General features: G+C 43.4%; 1 protein-coding gene across 1 annotated transcript in view; it reads right to left on the reverse strand.

Moving 5' to 3' along the window:
• The window catches only part of Col4a3 (collagen type IV alpha 3 chain), a 118,257-nt gene that overhangs the window by 60,214 nt on the left and 35,187 nt on the right, over window positions 1-22,856 (reverse strand). Inside the window, exons 2-4 of the mRNA XM_055616488.1 lie at window positions 6,157-6,213; window positions 4,774-4,863; window positions 942-986 (exon numbers count right to left, since the gene is read on the reverse strand). Of these exons, the coding sequence (XP_055472463.1) occupies window positions 942-986; window positions 4,774-4,863; window positions 6,157-6,213 (192 nt within the window). The remainder of the gene's footprint in view (window positions 1-941; window positions 987-4,773; window positions 4,864-6,156; window positions 6,214-22,856) is intronic.

Consider the following 22,856-nt stretch of genomic DNA (forward strand, 5'->3'; position numbering starts at 1 on the left):
CCTTCCTTCCTTCCTTCCTTCCTTCCTTCCTTCCTTCCTTCCTTCCTCCCTCCCTCCCTTCCTTCCTTCCTTCCTTTTGTTCTTTCTCTCTTTCTTTCTATAAAGTAGGTTCCTGTTATTGATCTCAGGCAATCAGACTTGCACCTCAAGCACTTATCAAACTTTTTAAAGGGCGTTATTTAGGATGCTTTGATTGTGGCGGATTCTTTTTTTGTTTGTTCTTTCAGACAAGGTTCACTCTATAGCCCAGACTAGTCTGGGACTATCACTAGGCAACTTAACCTTGAGCTTATAGCAACCCTTCTGCCTCAGCCTCTTGAGTGATGAGGTTGTAGTTGTGAGTTACCACACCTGGCTGAAAATAATTTTTAAGGTATATTTTGCATGTAAGTAAAATGTTTGTCTTCTGTGAATAGCATGGGGAATATATATATATAATTTCCTTCCTTCCTTCCTTCCTTCCTTCCTTCCTTCCTTCCTTCCTTCCTTCCTTCCCTCCTTCCTTCTTTCTTTTCCTCCCTCCGTCCCTCCCTCCTTCCTTCCTTCCCTCCCTCCCTCCCTCCCTCTTTCCCTCCCTCCTTGGAGTCATGCTGTTATGAGTCATGCTCCCAATCCTCCTGCCTTGTCACTGGAGTGTTCGGATGCTAGGCACCCCATCATGACCGGCATACTTACAGTCACTTTGTAATTACCCCCACCTCAATCAGGAACACCACCTTCATCTCTCTACAAAGTTCTCTTGTGCCCTTCACCTACCAGCTCACACCTGTCCCTAAGGTGATTACTGTGATTTTGGCCGCAGCCAGTGGCTAAGTTCTCACGTTCTCAGGCTCCGTCTGCAGAGGCAGACATGGTGTACTTACACCCCTCAGACATTCGAATAACAGTAAGGTAGAAGAGCGTTCAGCCAACCGTCAGGACGGATGGGTTGGATTACTAACCCTGATGCCTTTGGGGCCAGTGAGTCCTGGAAGTCCTGGGGAGCCCTAGATTCAAAGGGGAAAAGGAAAGGTCAGTACAGTAAAAACCATTTGGCCCCAGTCTTGTTTCCCTCACCGTGCAGTTTTGCTCTCGTGATTATTTCATTATAAAGTTTGATCACTTGCTGCTTCCAATAAAGTACCAGGTGGCACGGACAAACAGAACTACATTTAAACCCTTGCTCAAGGCGGGAACAGGGACCAATGGCCAGTGAGTGACTAGGCATCAACCTTTGAGCTTGGTGTAAGCACAAACATCTCAAACATCTCCACTGCTTTGTCCCCTCCCAGGCCTATAGAGTCACAGTCCACATTTAAATAGGATTCTGTTGGGGTTCCCCTGGGCTGGAATGTGCTGTGGGCCTGTAAAAGATCCACCTTAGCCAAGCAGCTGCTGAGGTCTGATAAGGAAGAATGTCATGGTTACAATAGCAAAAAAAGACCAGCGAGCGGTGATTCTGTGCAGAAGAAACACTTTATAGTGAAATGTGCCCAACACGAGTAAATAAATAAGAGTGAGTTCTGCCTGTGCCAGAGATAGTATTGCCTCTAGCACACAATGAATTTTGGTTTGAGGACCCCTTTCATATCGAATCACCTTAAATGGAGAATATTTTAACTAAGCCACTTGCTGTGAAAGTTCCATTGTTCAAAAGCTATTCTCATCATTCCAGAGAGTTTCAGTTTTTATTTATTTTTCATTTTTAGGAATGGCTATTACAGAGTCTCCTGAGATTGGACTATCAAGGCCAAAGTCAGCCGTTCCCTTCTGAGGTGAAATTCCTGAATGCAAGGTCATGTTCAAGGCTGTCTCTTTTCCCTGTGGGAGCTGTTTGGTGTTATGCAGAGGGCAGAAAAGAAGACAGACTTGCAGGTTTTACTTCTCTGTTGTAAATCTTCTCATGCAGAAAATAATACTGAGAATGAAAGCTTATAAATCTGAGAAAATAGTTTGGCAAGATTTTATTGTTCTCTGTTTTTTTTTTTTTTTTTTTTTTGCCTTTGATAAGGTTCTCCTTTGGGGTTATATATATGTATCTATAAATCTATAAGCTATGCCCGAAAATAAGATCTCATGATATGACAGGTATTTTCTGTGCTAATTTTATGGAATATTTGCACATCATGCAATCCACATGAAGTATGATGATAACTCTGTAACTGCAATTTGTATTCCTAAAGAAACACTGAAGCCAAGCAGAGTAGAGTGCAGACAATAAAATAAAAAAGAAGTCCTGGCTAGGCCATGCCGGCACACACCTTTAGTCTCAGCACTTGGGAGGCAAAGGCAAGTGGATCTCTGTGTTCAAGACCAGTGTGGTTTACAGAGTGAGTTCCAGGACAGACAGCCAGGGCTACACAGAGAAACCCTGTCTTAAAAAAACCCATAAACAAACGAATGAATGAATAAATAAATGAATGAATGAATGAATGAATTAATTAAAGGAGTCCTTGGCTAATCTACCTGCAGGCTTCCCATGTCAGAAATCCTTTTACCAGTGAAACAAAGAGCAATCCAAAACCCAAGCCCTGAAAGTAGTCGATGGAAAATTACATCTCAGCGCAGAATCTGAGTTGTGTGTGTGTGTGTGTGTGTATGTGTGTAAGCCAGATTTGGCATTAGGTATCTTCCATCTTATGGAGTCTATCACTCTACATCTTTTGTTTTCCAAAATAGTTTCTCACTGACTTGAGAGTTTATCAACTCATTGCCTGTTTCTGTCCTCCGCTCCCAGCCCTGGGCTTACAAATGCAAGAGTGGTAGGCCTGGATCTGAACTCAGGTCCTCATGCTTCTGTACCAAGCACATTTTACATTGTGAGTCACCTCCCCATCCTAGCATGGGAAGAAGAAACTGAGAAAGAGAATGCTGACATGGATGAGATAGACAGAAATGGCAGAATGTCTGAGAACCAGGTTTGGTTTTGTAAGCTATAAGTATGGGTTTAGTTGCTTTGGTGCAGTAAACAGATACTTGGCTCTGCCTTCAGTGCCTGGCTTATAGCTCCTAAACTCCTTTATTCTCCCTGAGAGATCGAGGCACAAGGATTGTCTCTAGCCTTAATATTTGATTCATACAAAGTTTCCAGATTCCTTGGAATTCCCTGACACATCAAGAGACACATCTTTTGCTGAGGGGATTTCTGATGGGCTGCTGGCTGGTCATCAAAAGGCCAAGCCCTGATTAGAAGTGTAGACACTCTAGCTGCAGCTCTAGGGAGCAGGGAAGTGAGAGACTGGATTAGGAGTGGATCCTCTCTCCTAGAGGAAGCCTTTGCAAGGATCCCCAACCCGAGATGATTACAGAGAACTCTGGGCTGGTGGGTATCCATGTGCCCGGAAGGGGATAGGGGCGCCTGCCCTGGGACCTTCTGTGCATCCTATGTTCTTGCCCATCTGTCTGTTCACGTGTGTCCTTTAGAAAAAAGCGGTAAACAGACAGGTTTCCATGAGTTCTGTGTACTGGCATCACAAGGTCAATAAAATACAGGGAGGAATAATCGGGGCCAGTGCTTGGCATGGAGTAAATGCATCGTTTAAGCATTATTTTAATATATATGTCAATATAGCATGGAATTCAAAAAGACTCCATAAACATCAATTACAATTATCTTTTAGAGCTCATCAATTCACAGCTTGCTGGAGGCCACTAGTCAGGGGAGTGAGTCTGTTTGCCTGACAGCCCACATGCCCGTCTAGCTAATGTCCCCAGTAGGAAGGAAGACAGGCAGATCTAGTGGTTCATGGTTATTTAGTAAGTCCTCTTGGCTGTTTATTGAAGCAAGGCCTTTGGCCTATCCAAGCCTTCAAGACAAAGATGCATAGCAAGCATGAAGGGTGTCAGGCTCTGCCACAAACCTCAGGAGCCCACAAACGAAGAGGTGGATGAGGAGGCAGGAAAAGAGTGAGGGGTAGGGGACAAAACAAAGGCAGACAGATGTTTCCAGATGCACCTAATTTGAAATAGATCAGAGGTTTGTGTGGAGGTAAGACACAAAAGCACCCTGAGTCGTCGTCATTTGGAAGTCACTGGTGAGGTTTGTGGGAATGTTTTCAAGGGAGGAAGCCAGAGGCCAAGTGTCACCCACAAGTACCACATTGACTCTTCCTTTAAGAGCCTGACCTCGGGCTGGAGGGATGGCTCGGAGGTTAAGAGCACTGGCTGCTCCTCCAGAGGTTCTGAATTCAATTGCCAGCAACCACATGGTGGCTCACAACCATATATAATGAGATCTGGTGCCCTCTATTGGCATGCAGACAGAACACTGCACACATAATCAATCAATCAATCAATCAATCAATCAATCAATCTGAAAACAACAACAGCAACAACAAACAAACCTGACCTAAAGAAAAGACAACATAGAGAGTATGGTTAGAAAATCTAGATGAAGTTGTATTAAATAACAGTATAGCAAAAAGATTTACATGATTCAGCATTGAAATAGAAAAGCCAGCATTAAAAAAGCACAGTTCATAGTTCCCTTAGAAATGACTAAGATCATGATGGGAATCCCAGTGGTCAGGGTACACGTGGATGGACAGGCCCGCAGTGAAAGGGGAAAGACCTCATTTTCCCATGTAAGAGAAGCTTGGCTGGATTCCTGGTAGCAATTCACTGGGACTGCCTGTGTACTAATGCAGTTCTGAAAACTTAGCTGAGCTGGGAAACCAAGAATGTGGTTTTTATCCACCAGGATGGGGGATTCTCTTCACAGTCCGCAGTGGCCTATGTGGTGGGCATGAAGAAGGGGGGGGGCGGAAGATTCACCAAGCACGCAGGCTGACATACCTTGGGTCCCTGTGGTCCAGGCAAGCCTTCAGGACCTGGAAATCCTTTTTGGCCAGGAAATCCAGGCGGCCCAGGAAAGCCTTTCTCACCCTGTGAAAAAAACAAAAGGAATCAAGAAGCTAGTGGCAGTCATCCAGCAACACACACTGCCGTACCACAGCCTTTATGACACTCTTCCTTTGGATCACGAGGTCAATAGTTAGAGCTCTACTGAGTGCTATATGACTATAGGCTTGAGATGACCCATGTCTTTAGAGGCTTCTCTCAGATGGTAGACCTACTCCGCGTAGAGGTTAGAGGAAAGGGGCCACTAGTTGAAGGACAGTGTGGGGAGGTGCTTTGTAGGAGTGAATAACACAGAGTTTCCCCAACACAAACCTCCCCATGAATGTGAATGCTAGAATTAGTCTTCAACAGCCAAGGCTGCTAGTTAATTTGGCCAATTTTGTTACAATTGGCAAATGCAATAAATAAACAAACAAACCCAGGGAAAACATCAAAAGTCTGCTATGTTACACTTTCACAGGCGAGCACATCCAATAAACAGAAAGAGGAGGATTTGCTAGAGCCTTTTCACCACTCAGTTACTCTCATGTCTTAAAACTGCATCATGCCTACAGCTGGGACTCAACATATACAAGTTCAAGTACAAAGAATGCGTCCCAGAGCATATGTGAACACTCTACAATCATAGCTTTGGGGGGACCCTAGAGCAAGCGAATTCCATGTATAATATCTGTACAGGTATATGTAAATTGTGTTATTTAAAGTGCTCAAAATGTTCTTTATTTTTGGAATGTTTTTAATAGTTACTCTTCAATACTATTGAAAAATTAATTAATGTCTCCTAGGAAGGTGTTTGTAAACAAACCAAAATACTTTAGCTCTGCCTCTGTCTCGATTATCATAAATTGCGAGTTAATGGAGCGAACTGATGACATTTTACAGCATTCCTTTTCCTTGAATTCTGCAAGGACGAGAGCGCTGCTGCCGATTTCGCCACTAGGGGGCGGTCTTATCCCAGCGCTGCGGCACAGCCTCTGTGGGTTTCCATGTTTACATCGGAGATGCTCAAGTTGTTTTAATTTCTCTCAACATTATAAATATAGCGTATTCTAGGGAGATTTCTTAAAATGTTCTTTTTCTGCCAATTTGCTACTTATTCAGCCAAGAGAGTTACAGACTAACTGCCAGTATTTACACAAGTTAGCTGAAGCTTCCTAGAAGGCTTTCAACATTGTTTAAGGTTAATGTTTGCACGCAATTACTTTAAAGGTGGATTTAGGAGACTCGTTAACATAGTGATGATCGCTGCTACAGAAGGGTGAAGTGTGACAGGCTCAAGGCACATCTAGTGTGAAGAGGCAGCGGAAGTTCTCTTACCTTGTCCCCTTTGGTCCCCATGCAGAGGCACTGGCCTTTGCCTTTGCAGACACAGCCCTAGGAAAAGCAAAAGAGGGCAGTTAATGCAAACCCATTATCCACACGACGTAGCAATAAATCAATAAAGGTGAATAAAAATCATAGAAGTGCCAAATGACATAGAAATACATATGTATTATCTAAGTTAGGAACGTAGGTAATTTACTTGTGGAAAAGGCAAAGTATGCTATCCCTTCCCTTTTCAATGATAATAAAAGTTGAACTTTATGAAACTGCCATTGTTGTAGGTGTAAAGTGGCCTAATATTGGCATATTCAGCAGAATACATGTGTGTGTCTCTCTCTCTCTGTGTATGTATGTTTGTGCGTGTGTGTGTGTGTGTCTGATTTTGTTTCAACGCATATTTGTACCTGGCGCTCATGTGTGCAACATACCTCATATATTATGACTGAATGCATTCCATTTTCTACATGTAGTTTCAAGCTTTGCTTCCTTGAAATAGCATTCAAGACTGGTTTAAGAATATTAATGTCCAGATACCCAGAAGTAGCAGCGCCTGTCGTTAATCCCAGCACTTGGGAGACAGAGGCATGTGGATCTCTTAGTTTTAGGCCACCCTGGTCTACAGAGTGAGTTCCAGCACATTCCAAACTGCACAGAGAAGCTCTGTCTTGATAAAGCAAAACTAAAACTACATTAACAACAATAAAAACAAAACCAAAAAAACCCAAAGAAACCCCAAAACTTTGATGCCCACTGTGTGTGTCTTTAAAACATGCATTCACTATGTTGAGTTCAGAATGATCTTTCTTATGCAAAGAATGAAAAATACATCACTGAGCTATGGAACTTCTATCCTGTCTAGTCACCCTAGAATTTACATACAAATCAACAACTACTACCTCCCTGCAGAAAAACAAGGAGAAAAATAGTTATAAGTAGTTGATTTAATATGTTCTTTGACATACATAATATTTTGTATGGTCATATATGAATCATTTCCTTAATTGTTTTTTTTTTAGTTAATATGAACTGCAAATTAGTTTGTTTCTATAGAAAAATTATGATTGATAATTGATAATATCAATTGATAGCTGATGCCCTAACAAGTCTAGGAGACTGGTAGTGAAATTACAAAAGAAAACAGGGAATTCTATTTGTGTAACTGAAAGGGGAAAAAGGTCTCAAATGTAATTAAGGAATGTGTGTCCTTAGGTGAGGACAGGAGGCTTTTCTGCCATTCACAGAAGAGGGTGGGCGATGATTTTCACTCTTCCCACCCTTGCCACATTTATGCACTGTGATTTACATGAACGGGAGGTAACTGCCCGAGGCATCCGTAGTCTCCTTGTCTTTGCGGTTTTCCTCCAAGGTGTCTGCAGTGATGAAGACCCATCCTAATGACTCAACCTTGCGTTTCTGGATTTTTAACTGTCTATATTCCTGTCAGTCATGTCTTTAACTGCACTGTCATTAGCAGTGGGCTCCCTGAATATCCGTGTCATCTGGAAAGCTGTTGGGAGGGCAGATTCTCAACTCTCCCCTATGACTTAACCGAATCAGAAGCTTTGGGACCAGTTCCCAGGGATCCGTTTCATCAAGGCCTCTTTGTTGCTGGTGATTTCTTTCTCACAGCTGACAACCCCATCTCTGAGTGAACTTGACATGGTATGGACGGAGTGTCCTAACCACTGTTCTCAAGTAGAGCATGCATGAGGCCCCGGCCACTGTCCTCAGCGGATAGCAAGAAGCTCTGCCTCTCACAGACACCTGGATCCTGAGCATCTGGTCTAGGGAAGGGAGGAACATGATGGTCATCCTCTAAACCTGAGATTGTTAGGTGTGGCCATGAGGCAGGCTTAACTCAATTTTATTTTGTTTATTTTATCTATTATCTATCTGTCTTCTATCATGTATTTGTCGTCTATCTATTTATCATCTATCACCTGTCTATCTATCTATCTACCTACCTACCTATCATCTATTTGTTTTTAAGTAAGAGTCTTCCAGCCTCTACTCTGGAAACCTTCCAGCTTCAGCGTGAGCAAGAGCATCCTTGCTGATCTCCTTTAGTACAGCCCTCATCTCCTATTCACTCTTTTACGGAAACTTGGTACTTTCATGTTTAATGTACATTTTTTTTTCCTGATGTCCCAGGAGAGAAGGAACTAACTGTCCGGAAGGAGCATGCCCAACTGACATGTTGCTCATGTCAATGTCCTGCTTGTGCTATATATCCTGAACAAATTCTGGGCTGACTGGATGGAGTGAACTCCACTTGAAACGTTAAGGCGCAGGAATTATATGGCTGTTGTTGGACCACTGTGACCAAGGTGCTCTGTGTGTGTTTGGTTTATGGACAATTGTGATTGAGGTGAAAAAGAGTGAAGTCAGAGCCCTTGGCTATTTTAACATGTTAAAACTGACACAAATGGATTCATTTGTTAGTTGCTTGGACTAAGAGTTTTAGAAAAGCCCTAAGTCCTCATGAGGCGGTGCAATAAACACTTATATACTGTCTCGTTTAAGCTCAACAGCTGTTGGTATAATTCCTCCATTTCCCTCTGTCTTTGTTTTCTCCCTCTTTACACCTCCAGAGAGAGAGAGAGAGAATCACTCAAAAGTAGACTGTATGCAAGCTGACATGTCACCTCTAAACAAGCATATATTCTCACCTAGTTGCAGCAATAAAAGTAATAAACCAAAATGGATGCCATTTTATCATACTATTTATTAGAGGACCATAGTTTCATTTAAGATTCTTAATGACGGTTGAAGATTAAAAGCTGTTTAATGTCTACCAAATCCTTGATTTTATAGTAGAGATTTGTATGCTACGTGTGTGTGTACCTTCAGAGAGCGGAGAAGTACATATGATTTCCCAAAGTTGGAGTTATAGGTGGTGATGAGGCCCCAACTTGGGTACTAGGAGTTAAACTTGGGTCTTCTGGGAAAACAGAGTGTTCTGAACTACTGAGCCATCTCTCCAAGATTTAATCTCAATTGACGTGTTTTCTCTAACTTAAAAAATAAAAAAGCTGTTTCAGCCACAATTTTTTTTTTTTTGGAAAAGAAACTTTCTCTCAACAACAACAAAAGTATTGTATAAATAGTATTATATACATAATATTAATAATAGTTTTATGGTTTCATTGCAACATTATGGATGGTATGAGAGTCTTGCGTAGCCTAGAACTGAGCCACTTTTCCAGCCTTCAGTTTTATTTTCATTAAATCCTTCAATACTGTTTTCATAGAATCATATTTTCACCCATTCATTTAATCAAGTTGTTCCTCAACATTTAATTAACTCGCTTCATGACAATCCTGTGAACTACAGGCAAAATCAGAGTGGGAATAACGAACTCTTGCCAACTCTAAAAGCCACAGACAGGCATATGCTGCTTTCCTATAGCAAGCACAGCATCTCAGTTAACCTGTTGACTGGAAGGAGGTGTGGAGAGCCAAACCTTTCTGCAAGCCAACTCAATGGGCAAGCGTTCTGAGTGGACTAATGTACCCTCTCTTGACACGTGTGCTCTTGTTCTTGAACGCTTGTGGCTCCGCAGCTGGGCCCACAGCTGTCACTTTCTGCCTGAGTTAGCAAAACTGCTCCAGAACCAGTCAAACAGCCAGGGTGTGGCTTGCCTGTATGTCCAAACAATTGTGCCGGCTGGGACTTCAGAATACGTGACAATTTGCCAGCAAGTGGAGTCTCCACATGACTGGATGAAGTCAACATTACAGTAAAGGCAGCTCTCTGGCAGTTCAGAGGCCTGTGAGATGATGATGAGAGCCTGGTGTGGGGCCTCAGGAAATAAGGACCCCCTCAAGAGGTGATCGTGTATGAAAAATATAAATTCTTCTCATGTTTGCCATTTTTTCCTTAAACACAATTTAAAATTGGTGAATGTCTCAATCAGTGAATCATTAGGTTATTTCACTAAATGATGCAGAGGCCATGGTTTCTTTCCATTCATCTTGATGGGCCCATTGTTGAAACACCACAACCATGTTAATTCATGCAGCCCATTAATTACGGTTCAGAAATTAACTCCTTGAGAAGCAGGGTGGCCAGCAACTATCATTAAGCCAACACAACTGATGGCTATTTCTCATGCAACACTCTTACGATTTTTCTTTTCCTTCTTTAACAACAAAGCAGTTCTTAGCAGCCTCACACTGAACCTCAAGGAAGTTAAGAGCTGGAAGCTCTTAATAATACTGCTGTTCTCTCTCCCTTGGAATCAGAAAGCTGCCCAAAGTTATGTTTTAGCATGTTTGAATATTAAACAGCTCATCTGGGAGAATCATTCTTTTAATGAATGCTTTCAATTTTTATGGCCTCAGGATGCAAGATAAACATCCAGTGTAGAGGACTTAAAAGTTTTAGAACTCCAGTGACCACATGCCTGGCATCTGTGGCCTGCTGTATGTCCTGTGCATTATCTGTTCAGGTTCTAACTGGAGTTTGGGGTCATTGCCAAATGCTTTCCAATTGCCTCACTTGAAGAGGAAAGCATTAAGATACCCAGCAGGGTGTCAAAACAGATGCTGAGAATCATAGCTAAACTTTGGGCAGAGTACAGGGAATCTTATGGAAGAAGGGGGAGATAGAGAGACCTGGAGGGGACAGAAGCTCCACAAGGAGACCAACAAAGCCAAAAGTCTGGACCCAAGGGGGCCTGCAGAGACTGATGAATCAACCAAGAACCATGCATGGAGAGGATCTAGAACCCCTGCTCAGATGTAGCCCATGGGCAGCTCAGTCTCCATGGAGGTTCCCTAGTAAGGGGAGCAGGGAGAGTCTCTGGCATGAACTCAGTTGCCTGCTCTTCGATCACCTCCCTCTTACTAGGCCACAGAGAAAGAGGATCCAGACAGTCCTGATGAGACCTGAGAGACTAGGGTTAGATAGTAGGGGAGGAGGACCTCCCCTATCAGTGGACTAAGGAAGAAGCATAGGGGGGGAAGAGGGAGGAAGGGTGGGACAGAGAAGAGATGAGGGAGGGGGCTACAGCTGGGATATGAAGTGACTACATTGTTATTATTATAATAATATAATAAAGATTTGTCTTGTGGCATGTAGCAATTACTGAACAAAGAGCCCATGAATTTGTAAGAGAGCAAGGGAAGGCATATGGAAGGGTTTGGAGGGAGGAAAGTGAAGTGAGAGATGATGCAGTTATGTGATAATCTCAAAAAAGAAGAGAAAAAAGATTTTTGTCTTGGGGTGGTGTGCACAAAGGAATATGGATTGGTCAATGGCTGCCTGCAGATGGCTGTACACTCAGTACACACTCAGGCACTGGGGACTTCCCCTCGCACTGTTCCACATAAGACTGTTTGCCAAAAGACAGCCATGTGACTGTCTGGTCTTACCCTCGGTCGTTCTAAACGAGCTATGTTTCCCCCAGACATTTCCTCTCGAGTTTATCCAGTGGCAGAGAATTGGCCCTGACTTCCAAAATAAGGATGAGACTGAAAATTATTTGTTATTCCACAGCTGATTTATAGTGTCTGTTGCCAGGCTCCTTAGAGCACACCAAGAATGTTTGTTGATTAGCTGACTGTTATTTGTTCATGAGCACAAATACAGTAACGTTTTCTTTATTTAATAAAATGCTGCTTAGAAATCTGTAGTATGTGATGCCCATAATGAGAGGTGCCGCATGCAGGAATTGCATGTCATTCACCTATACGGCATTAAAATTAACAAGTGTTTGAGGCTGGAGAGATGGTTCAGTGGTTAAGAGTGCCTGTTGCTCTTCCTAAGGATATGAGTTCGGTTCCCGGTGTCCATGCTAGACAGCTCACAACCATTTGTAACTCTAGCTCCAGGAGAGCCAGTACCCTCTCCTGTCCCCGGCAGGTACCCCACACATGTAGTATTCACTCACACAATCATACACACACAAAAAAATAAAAAACTAACAAGAGAGCTAACGAAGCATATACATTCTTACTGTTTATTGAAAGGTCCAACAAATGTATACAGACATTTTTTACTTTTCATTAATAGAAAAAAGAATCAGATCCTCCTCCTCTAACTCTCTGAACACTGCATGCCTCATTTCTGCTGGCTCATGATATGGCCTCCTGTCCCCTCTGTCTCTCCCTGCATCTAGCTACCTTGGGTCAGTGGGAGGGGAAGTTGGCATCTTCGAAGCTGGTTCACACTCTACTGAGCAGGGCTGTTGATTTTGCATTAAAATTATTGACCCTGCCAGCCTCTGTGCCCAGCCAATGGCCCGAGGCAATGGTTTTTGTATGTGAAAAGAAGAGCTGAGCAAGTTCAAGCCAAGCGGTGCCAGACAGGCCCCACCAGCTGTTCTCTGCGGAGCGGCCTCCACCCAGTGACCGTGAGCCTTGGCAGCCTGCCCTCCGGCAAAAGAGGACGCGGAGAGTGGCTGCCTGCCTGCAGCACCCGAGGCCATCTCCACTGAGGCTGCCACTCTGCCCATCTTTCATCTCCTGCCCAGGGAGATAGTGCTCGTCTAGACAGCTAACCCAGGCACCCGCTTGGGATTTTCTGGGTGACAGCAAGCATGCAGGTGACTGACTCTGACAAAGAAGGTAGCAATCTGAGGTCTCCGGCAAGGTTGGAAATAAACACTTTGGTAAAATCACCTCCATCCTGCCTTGTGTATTGCAAGAAGTGGGGGGGAGGTCCCTATTGCTATGAACTCCAACCTCTCCTTACCCTAAAACGTTTAAAGATTTTTTTTTTAAGTTTTAATTCTTAAAAATCTCTGATTATCATGCACTGTAAGATGGGATTTTCAAACAAAAGCTGTTTTGTTGATTCTGTCTCCCTTCTTCCCTCTCCTAATCGTCCCTCGAATAGCCTCCTTTCTGCTTTCACATCTCATGGGTCCTATAGGTCTCTCCATTTCCCCAAAATCTCTCATTCTCTTCTCCCGAGCTCTTTTCTAGTTTCATGGCCTATACCATCCTCACCCCCACCTGCATTCATACTTACGAACATTATAAGCTGGGGTCTTAGAGAAAAGAAGACATTAGATTTTTATTTTCTTTCTGAGCCTGGTTACTTTGGTTAATATAATACTTTTCAGATTTATCTGTTTTTCTGCAATCTTCATGATTTCAGTTTTCCTCATAGCTGAATATAATTTCTTTGTGCATAAGTACCAGATTTTCTTTTTAGCCATATTTTCAATATCCACCCATCTTTTCCGGTTCCTTGGTATTGCAGACAATGCAGCAGTTAGGTATGGATCTGCAAGTTCATGTGTGGTGAGACATGCAATCTTTGGGCTATAGGCCAAGAACTGGCACAGCTTGATATTTTTTTTTTTTATGTGGCAAGCACTTTATTTATTTTTTCCTTTCTAGTCTTTTATTTTTATAATTTATTCACTTTCTATCCTGATTGTAGCCTCCTTCCTCATCTCATCCTGGTCCCACACTCTCTCCTTCTTTTCCCCAATCCCCATCCCCTAGACCACAGAAAGGGGGAGCCCTCCTCACCTATCATCTGATCCTAACTTATCAAGTCTCATCAGGACTGCCTGGATTCTTTTCCTCTGTGGCCTGGCAAGGCCTCCCCGCCAGGGGCAAGTGATCAAAGAGCCAAAGAATGGACAACCAAGTCCATGTCAGAGATAGCTCCTTCTCCCCTTACTGGGGAACCCACATTGAGATGAGCTGCCAATGGGCTACATCTGAGCAGGGAGTCTAGTTCCTCTCTATGTATGGTCCTTGGTTGGTGCATCAATTTCCACAGGGTCCCCTGGGCCCAGATTTGTTGACTCTGTTGGTCTCCTTGTAGAAATCTTATTCCTTCTGTGTCCTTCTATTCCTCCCTACTCACTTCTTCCATAAGACTCCCTGAATTCTACCCAAAGTTTGGTTGAGAGTCTCAGCATCTGTTCCAATACTCTGCTGGGTGGAGTCTTTCAGAGGACATCTATGGTAGGCTCCCATCCTGCTCTCTCTCTCCAACTACTTCCAGTGTCTATTATATTTGCCCATCTGAATGAGAATTAACCATCCTAAATAACAAGGGTCTTCCTTGTTTAGTTTCTTTAGGTCTGTGGATATTAATATGGTTAACCTATATTATGTGGGTCTTATGGTAGTTTTGTTTTTAATTTTTGACAAACCTCCATACTGATTTCCATAATGGCTGAAAAGTTACCAGCAGTGTGTAAGGGTCCTCTCTCCTGGCATTTGCACCAGCAATCGTCAACGGGTTCCTTGATCTTAGCCATTCTTAGTGGGGCATGCAGATTGTTTATTACAAAGAGTCTGTATGTTGTTCCTCCCTCATGTCCTCAGCCTAGAGAAAATCTCGGCGGCCAACACGGGTTAGGCTGAGAGCAGACCATTGCTGCCTCCTCTCACCTCCCTAGCTCTTCTTGTGAAACACTTGTTGTTCTGGAATTTTCTCTTAAGGAGTAAAAGAAAGCTAACTTTACAGTGTCATGTGCTATCGGATCCGTTAAAAAATTCTACCATGTTACTGACAATGTTTTCAGGAATCAATAGCTCCTAATTCAAAAAGCTCTCCAGATGCACCAAAGAGTAGAAAAATCCAAACTCCATGCTGGGAAGCGAATTTTTGTAGATTCTGGCTCCTAAAGTCTTTCAGAAAATACTTTAAATAACACTCCTTGATCTTTTACAGTATATCTTGCTTGTGTACAAAAGCTGCACTCTTCTTGGCACTGGTCCGTTGCTGGGGAAACAGTGACATTCTGCTTGCTGACCAGGTCTAAGGCATCTGGAGGTCTAGAGATGCTTTAGGGAACTGTAGGTGTGTCCATGCCTCATTCTGCAAGTTGCATGTGACCTGATACAGAATCACTAATGCACTTAATATATTAGGGGCCTTGTTTGAAGCTTATTTTCTAACTTGGCTGTGCGAGTCTCCATTGTCAGTTTTATAGATGAAAACATCATTTCACAACGTCTAAAGGTTGAACACACCATCAGTTTTACTCACCCCTTGACCCCATGTGAGCAACACTGACTGGCCAGGCAGGATGATCCCATTGGTGCCACAGAAGTGAGTCTGGTATGGGGGTAACCAACTGCCTTCTGGTTGGATTTTATGCCCACTCCAGAAGAAAGCATTTATGTCTGGAACTGTAAACCTAGCCCTAAGCTTGTGACTTGAGAGATAACAGGTCCTGGGAGGGAAGCTACTGTTTTTGTTTTGTTAAATGGTAGTGACGCGCCTGACAAATTGCCTTCTGAACATCCACCTTTATTCCTGTGTCAGCTTTGGTCAGAGTGATCAGCCCCAACCACAGAGACTTATAATCAGTCCAGTATAGAGAATATGTAATTATTAAATGTCCAGCCACAGATAGGGCAGATGCCTTATTTTTCATCCCCTCCAAGGCTCAGAGAACATTTGGGAGAAAGGGACAGAAGGAATGTAATAGTCAGATGAAGTAGGGCGGGGAGCAGTGTGGAATGCTGACTTCTGGGCATGTCATGGCTCTTTCGCTCTTTAACTTACAGAGGTGGCGATTACCTGCACAGGAGCTGCGCAGGAGCCTCTCAACACCCTGTCAGGAAAGGCAGAGAGGCTGATCGGGTCTCACTACCTCTGAGGATTTATCCACTGACATGTTCATGGAGAGAGAGAGAGAGAGAGAGAGAGAGAGAGAGAGAGAGAGAAACAGACAGACAGACAGACAGACAGAGAATGAGAAGGAATCATTGGAGGTAAAATTGCTGTTGTGGAGTTGAAGCTGGCTGCCCTCTGGAGAGGAACTCAGGAAGGGGCACCAGGAAAAGGAGTGCACTTTTGTTTCCCGTTTTCCATGTTAAGAATATTTCACTATTATGTTTTTACTCTGTGCATGTTTTACTTTGCTAACAATTAACAATAAAAGTTGAAAGTCCATTTAGGATAGTTTTTTTCTGAAAATAAATTTAACACCCCAAAGAAAGCCCGGAATAATAAAAAGTTCATCTCAAATGCAGAAAATGACTTTTACTTTACATCCAAAATCCTGTAATTTATTAATCATTTTCTAAAACTAAAAAACATGCCAAGTTCATCTTAGATGGTATTTTTCTCCATTTGGAAAACTACTAACTTAACTTTGATTTCCTTGCAGAAAAAAAAATACAGTCAGAGTAAACAGAGGAAAGTTTTAAAAGGAAAATGATTAAGGCATTTGATGAAAAACCCCCAAAGCTGGAAGATTTCTACCAACTTACCAAATCTGAGGGGTCCCTCAGCTATTGCTGGTGGAAGACAATGCCTTTGAGTTATAGGATGCTAAGATTGCCTTGGGTGCTACCATCTCATTCTCATTCTAGAATTGGTCCAGATCTTCTTTGGAGCCTGGATCTTTCATTTGTCTTTGGCAAATGAGTACACTGAGGAAGAGTGTACTCATTTGGAGGAGATTTTGTAAAGACATGCTACGCTTTTCTGCTCAGTGCTTGCCTAGAGTGGAGAGCCAGGATGGATATGTATATTTGTGGCTAAAGTGGGCTCCACCAAAGCTTTTTACTACTCTGAAAAATCTCTTCTCCCCCAAAGAGGAGACGTGATGCTAGCTAAGGAAGAGGCTGTGGGGCTGGGCCTAAGTGAAGGAATCATGCCTATAACTCCTCCTATAGGATAAGAAACCATGAATTAGCTTTTTAAAAATTATAGTTTTATGTATGTGTACTGTGCACTGTGTGTGTGTGTGTGTGTGTGTGTGTGTGCCATTTCAATGTCCTTAAAATAAAGCTTGTGTTTCGTAGGCTTGCCTCAAATTTGCTTACCTGTCAACTCCACCTCCCGAGGTCTGGCATTACGTGAGCACACTACCACACTTGGTTTACATGATGCTGGGGGTGGGGCCCAGGGCTTCATGTAAGTTAGGCAAGCTAAGTCCTCATCCCCTGAGTTTTGCCTTTTATAACACGTGATAAAAACTTGTTTGAGATAATTTTTTTTCTAAGTTACATGTTTGCACGGTAGCATCGGTTCACATCAAATTACGACTTAGAAAATTATCAAAGACAAGCTTAGTTTCATTTCAAAACTATTACTGTCAGCCCCTGCAACATTTATAGAACAATAAGATAGTATATGAAGTTTGAAAAGCATGGACTAGTTGGGGATACTGAGCAACCCCAAATGAACTCCCCAAATTGGATTATGCCACTTCCTCAATTAAACATATTTGCTTATCATGAATGGCCATCAGTGCCAAGTCCACAGTCATAAACCTAGGATTTTTGTGTTTGTATGTGTGTTCTGGTGACCGGCATCCTCCATCCTCCCCCTCAGCTCAAAGCCCTGGTTCCCATGGAGTGTTGTGTCCTATGCCCACCCACAAATGCTGCCTACTCGTTCACATTCCTGTGCTTTTCCACATGGCATTTTGGCGGCAGTGGCCACTTCTCACGTGCACACTTGGGAGATGCGCAAAGCTCACCCCTTTCTCTTCTAAGTCCTCAAAGCAGTCGCTAGCTGCCTCGTCTATTTGGCGTGTTGCTGTGCTTAGGTCATACATGTATTCAGTGCAATTCTTTGCACAACTTTCAGTACCTTTCAGCTTCTCAGAGGAAGTCACACCTCACTCTTCTGTGTGTTCTGACCAGCTTCACAGCATGGGAGAAAGCTGGAACTGTTCTTCCAGGAGGAAACCATCCCTTTTAGCTCCCACAACCTCATGAGCCCGAGGACTCATGAAAGGACATAGCGTGGCTGGTGGGAGTGGGTGTCAGCTTGAGAGCTGGTCAAGAAGTGTGGAATGTGCCCTGTTTACAAGCAGACAGCAGTTGTGTGGAAAATACATGTGGTCTCAGAGAGAGAGAGAGAAGCCAGGCTGTGGTCTAGAGAGAGAAGCTGGGCGATGAGACTTGAAGGGATCAGGCTGGCAGGGTACCTCTCTTTGCTTGAGGGTACTTTGGGGGCTTTTTAACAAGATCCTGGAAGAAATCACTCTCTGTGATGGATGACGTGGTACATTGCTCATTCTCCCCCAGCACACACACTTTTCCCTTCTTTCCAACTTCCCATTCATCAACAAATCTGGAAGCCATGTCTTCATCCACTCATACATTCATATGTATTGAATGCCTACTCTGTGCTAGGGGATATTTTACACATGGGCACATGTAGTTTATCCCAGCAGGAGGAAGGAGAGGGAGAGCAACAGACAAGTAAAGGTGTAATGCAGTGCATTCACCAGAGTTGTTGAGGGGAAAAAAATGGAAGCAGGAAAGAGGGAAATGAATGTGAGGGCGGACTAGGAAACATTCCATAAGGAGTACACAGTACAGAGTTCAGGGACCAGAGGGAGGCAGCTTCATTTGGCTGAGTGGAAACTGTGGAATTTAAGCAAGTTTATTTTGCCAGAGGAGCAAAGCTAGAGAAGCGGAGAGTGCATATTAATGAGCACCCTGAGGCCTCACTGATTGTGGAATAAAATTAACCAGGAAGAAGAGACATGGACACCAGGAACAGGCATACAGGTTGCTGATTGCTTTGTGTTGGGGAGGACTAATCGTTCCAAAAAAACATGTACTAAAGAATCCTAGAATGACATCCACCCACAATTCTGGTTTGGACAAAGTGCTTATCTCCTCAAAATACCTGGCAGCTGTTCTGAGAACATGAAATGGAGGCTGAAATTTATTATGACTGACAGGACATTAGTGCCAATATTTTATACTAACCTTCTTGTATACAGAAAGTGGTCAAGATAATGTCACCAGCACTGATCACATCTGTGATACAAAACCGCCCAATTCTAAGGAGATTGAGCAAGAGGCACTCTGCCCCACCGGGATCCACCAATGAAAGACTAGTCATGGAAAATGAAATGTTGGCAAATTTTGGTCTCCTGAAAAAAAAAAATCCAGAAAACCCAAGGAAGAAGCTACCGATAAAACTCCAGCCTAGAGAAATGCGGAAACCTGAGTGTCTGTGGGCTTCACCCACAGAAATGCTGCCGAGGTCACAGCTGCAGAGAAAGGGCTTCTGGAACAACTGGCCATGAGAAAAAGAGCTTATCACAGGTTGTTAAATACATAAGACAGATCACGGGTGTGCATTATTTAGCTATGCAAAGCACCTAACCATTACTAAAGCAGTCGAAGAAGATGAAACTTGAAACCGAGATGGCATGGAAAATGGCGGAGTGTCATGGCATCAGGAGTAGACTGGGAAGAAGCAATTAAATGTGATGGGAGCTGCAGGGATGCCACACAGAACAGCTGCCTAACTGGAAGCTATAGCTCTGCAACAACACCCGTTTGGGTATTTTAGACATCCTGACAGTTGACTAACTCTTTTGCTACTCATCCAGACGACTGAAACCAAGTCAAATCTTCAGACCAGTGGAAGAGAAATCCAAGGAAGAAATAACCAGTCTTGGGATTGGTAGGGGTGAAAGGAAAGCCACAGCAGTCACAAGGCAGTACAAATAGCAAATCGCGAGAGAAGAGCCATGCCAGAGCCAGAAGGGGCTCAACAGGGAAGGCGGATAAAAAGCAAACAGCGGGTTGGAAGGCAAGAAACTCACTCCACGTCACAATTGCATATGGGAAGATCAGACATGCTATGTTATGGAATACGAAAGGAAATGAAAACAGAATTAGGTGTGTACACGCGTGAGCATACACGTACGTGGATATGCTCCCATGTGCTTATGTGTGGGCGTGGTGTATGTGAGCCAGCAGTGATGCTGAATGCCCCTCTCTATTGACTACCACCTTGGTTTTTGAGACAAAGTCTTTCACTGAAGCAGACACTAAGCAGGACTGGCTACTCAGTGAGCCCCAGGGGTCCCCAGTGCTGGGATCACAGGCATATGCTGCCACACCCAGAATTTACATGGACTCTGGGTGATTGAACTCAGGTCCCCTACAGACTGAGCCTTGGAAAGGGGATTTTTTAAAAAAAAATCAACTCTGAATTTTAAAACAAAATATACAAGTAGGCGCAGGGGGTGGGGGGGGGACAGTCTAGATAATTTAGAACACAGAGAAGCTGAGTTTCCTGTCCCTGGACTTTTCCACATGTAGTGTATCTCTGGGAGCCCTCTGGAATGATGGTGTTTTCACACTTTCCATATTTGCTTTGCTCTTTTTCTTAATATCAAAAATATTTTGATGTCATTGCTAAAATAGAGTTTGATTGTTCAAGTTGGCTCAGAAGGTGAGGCATTTAGACAGCTTGCTTTACTGTTAGTTTTGGAAGATACACTCCAGAAAGAACAGCAAAGGCACATGAAATTATTTTCTTAGCACAGAGGTTCCATCAAGTGTCGTGCTGGAAGAAACACGCCATGTTTTTAACCTGACATCCTTCGACATGTGCAGTTGCATCCAGGAAACCTTTAGCGTGGGTTAGGTTAGCTAGTGACTAGGGCAGATTCTAAACATTGTAGTTGCCCATGAAAGGCGATCTGTGAGACAACTCTCCCTGCTCTGTCCCTGAGAGCTGACCCGTGAGATAGGACGACTCTCCTCACTCTGGCCCTCAGCTACCAGGGCTGTTGCATGTCTCAGCGCTCAGGACTGCACTGACATCCTGTCCTGCTCTGGAATGTCCAAATGGTCTTGGCACTGGGAGTTGGAATGCATATCTTAATGGGTAAATGTGACTATCACAATGGCTCTGAGAGTTTCTCTGCACCCTTGCCCCCCTCCCGGCCCCAGCACACACTGTTTCCTTTGCTGCCATCTCTGTACTAAGGCACGGGCAAAACCCATTGTGGTAGGCTTAACTTGTAAGGATTCTATGCTCCATCTCTGCAGAAATGGTCAGGTTCTATCACAGGCTAGGACATGGGAGTTTGCTAATGATTACAATGGACTTTACTGTGGTTTCTTGAATTGTTTTAATTGCCACTCACTTTATTATCGCTAAATGTCTTACATTGTGTCAGGAAGGACGTAGGACAATGATGATGGAAGGATAGGATGTTGACAAGTCCATAGACGTACAAGATAAAGTGAATGTGTTAGGGTTAATTTCTTGCCTTATTCAACTGCCCTCAACCAACTAAACAAAACCTCAATACAAGTGTCAGACATTCAAGAATGAGTCAGTCTGAGAGCATTCTCAGGTACACTTTTCATTCTTGTGGGACTGGTAAATGCTGTCGCTGATAGTCCTCAGGGAAAGAAGTGATAAGAGGAGAGTTCTTAAGCCAGACACCCAGGCTGCAGAAGTCCAGGAGTTTATAAGAAGCCTTACCAGAATACAAAATCAATGAGACAGAGGCTGACATACCTCACTGACTGTGTTTCAAAGGGCTGGGTAGTGAGTCTCACGTTCTGGGCACACAAAGCTCTGAAATGTTTCTCTCTTTCCAATGCCAGTATCTATATTTCCTAACAGCAGGAATTTGAAGAATGAGGGCCTAGTTGGAAACCCAGAGGTAGCATTAGGACTGTGAAGTGGCTTTGTGGGTTGTGACTTATAGATTTAAAAAAAAAAATTACAGGACACCAGGGCCAGGGAAATATCAGAAGGAAAAGACATTCACTGCCAAGCTTGACAGTCTGGCTTCAATTCCCAAGATCCACACGGTAGAAAGAGAGAGGCAACTCCTGCAAGCTGTGTTCTGATCTCCTCATGCTTGCCACGGCACATACGTAGTCATGTATGCACGCACATACACAAACAAGTGTAATAATCTTTTAAAGACATGGCTTTGGCCCTATTCTTAGTGATTAGTGTTTGGAACAGGAAGTAGGAAAGATAGTATGTAGAAGTCATGAAAGCACAACATATTTCAAAATGTCTGAGTCAAAAATCCTTAATCTGAAAAGACAGGAGTGACAACACTCGTGTTGAAGAGACCCTCTTGCCTGGAATACTGAAGTTTTACAGGGCTGCCTGGTGTTCTCGCAGCCACACTCCACCTGGCGGTTTTCAGACGCTCCAAGAGCTACGGCAGAGACGTTCAGTCTTCAAATGCACGGACAGAATGGAGCATCAGCATAACTCTGTCATCCTGGGGTGCCTGGGTCAGGGGCTCCACAGAGATGAGATGTTTTACAACGTCACTGAGAACTCTCACAATAGTTTCCATTCCCAGTTTGGGATTTGGTGGGAAAGTGTCCATGAGATAACAGCCTTCCATTTCGTATGGAATCTGAAATTTGTAAGCCATCTTCAGAGCTGAGCTTGAAGCCTGCAGCACAGTTAGTTTCTTTCTGGGAACAGTTTTACTCCTGGTTGCTCCTAATTTGCCATCAGAACCGGTGATTAGAGTGGGGGCTCTCCATTTATTTTCCTCTGCCTTTTATCACCAAAAAAAAAAAAAAAATGCAGAAATAAGAATTTACACAGGGGTTCGAACAGGGTTTGCTAACTGCCATCAACTGGGGACATTTGGCCTTCCTATCTGGTCTTAGATGGCCCCTGGGCGGAGGGTGATCCACATCTTTAGATTATGATATGTCAATCAAAACTAAAAAAAAAAGAAAAGAAAATTGTTTCGCTTTCCAGCAGGACAGCTGCTGAGAGAATTGAGCGTGACTCAGCATACAAGGGCCTAGATAGCCACTGTTCAATTTTCCAGGTAAAGTTTGTCACCCCAGTGATCGAAAACATTCACACTGGGTTAGAAGCAAGGAGGTCTGAGTCCTTTTTCAGAATGCATGATAACTAGGCTACTCAAGTGCCCTGGGCATATACATTCATGCATATGTAGCTTTTGAGCCTACATTTTACTTCAGCTCCTTAAGAAACCCTATGA

This window comes from Psammomys obesus, unplaced genomic scaffold, assembly GCF_907164565.1.
Source record: "Psammomys obesus unplaced genomic scaffold, mPsaObe1.curated_primary_1811, whole genome shotgun sequence".
Classification (NCBI taxonomy): domain Eukaryota; kingdom Metazoa; phylum Chordata; class Mammalia; order Rodentia; family Muridae; genus Psammomys; species Psammomys obesus.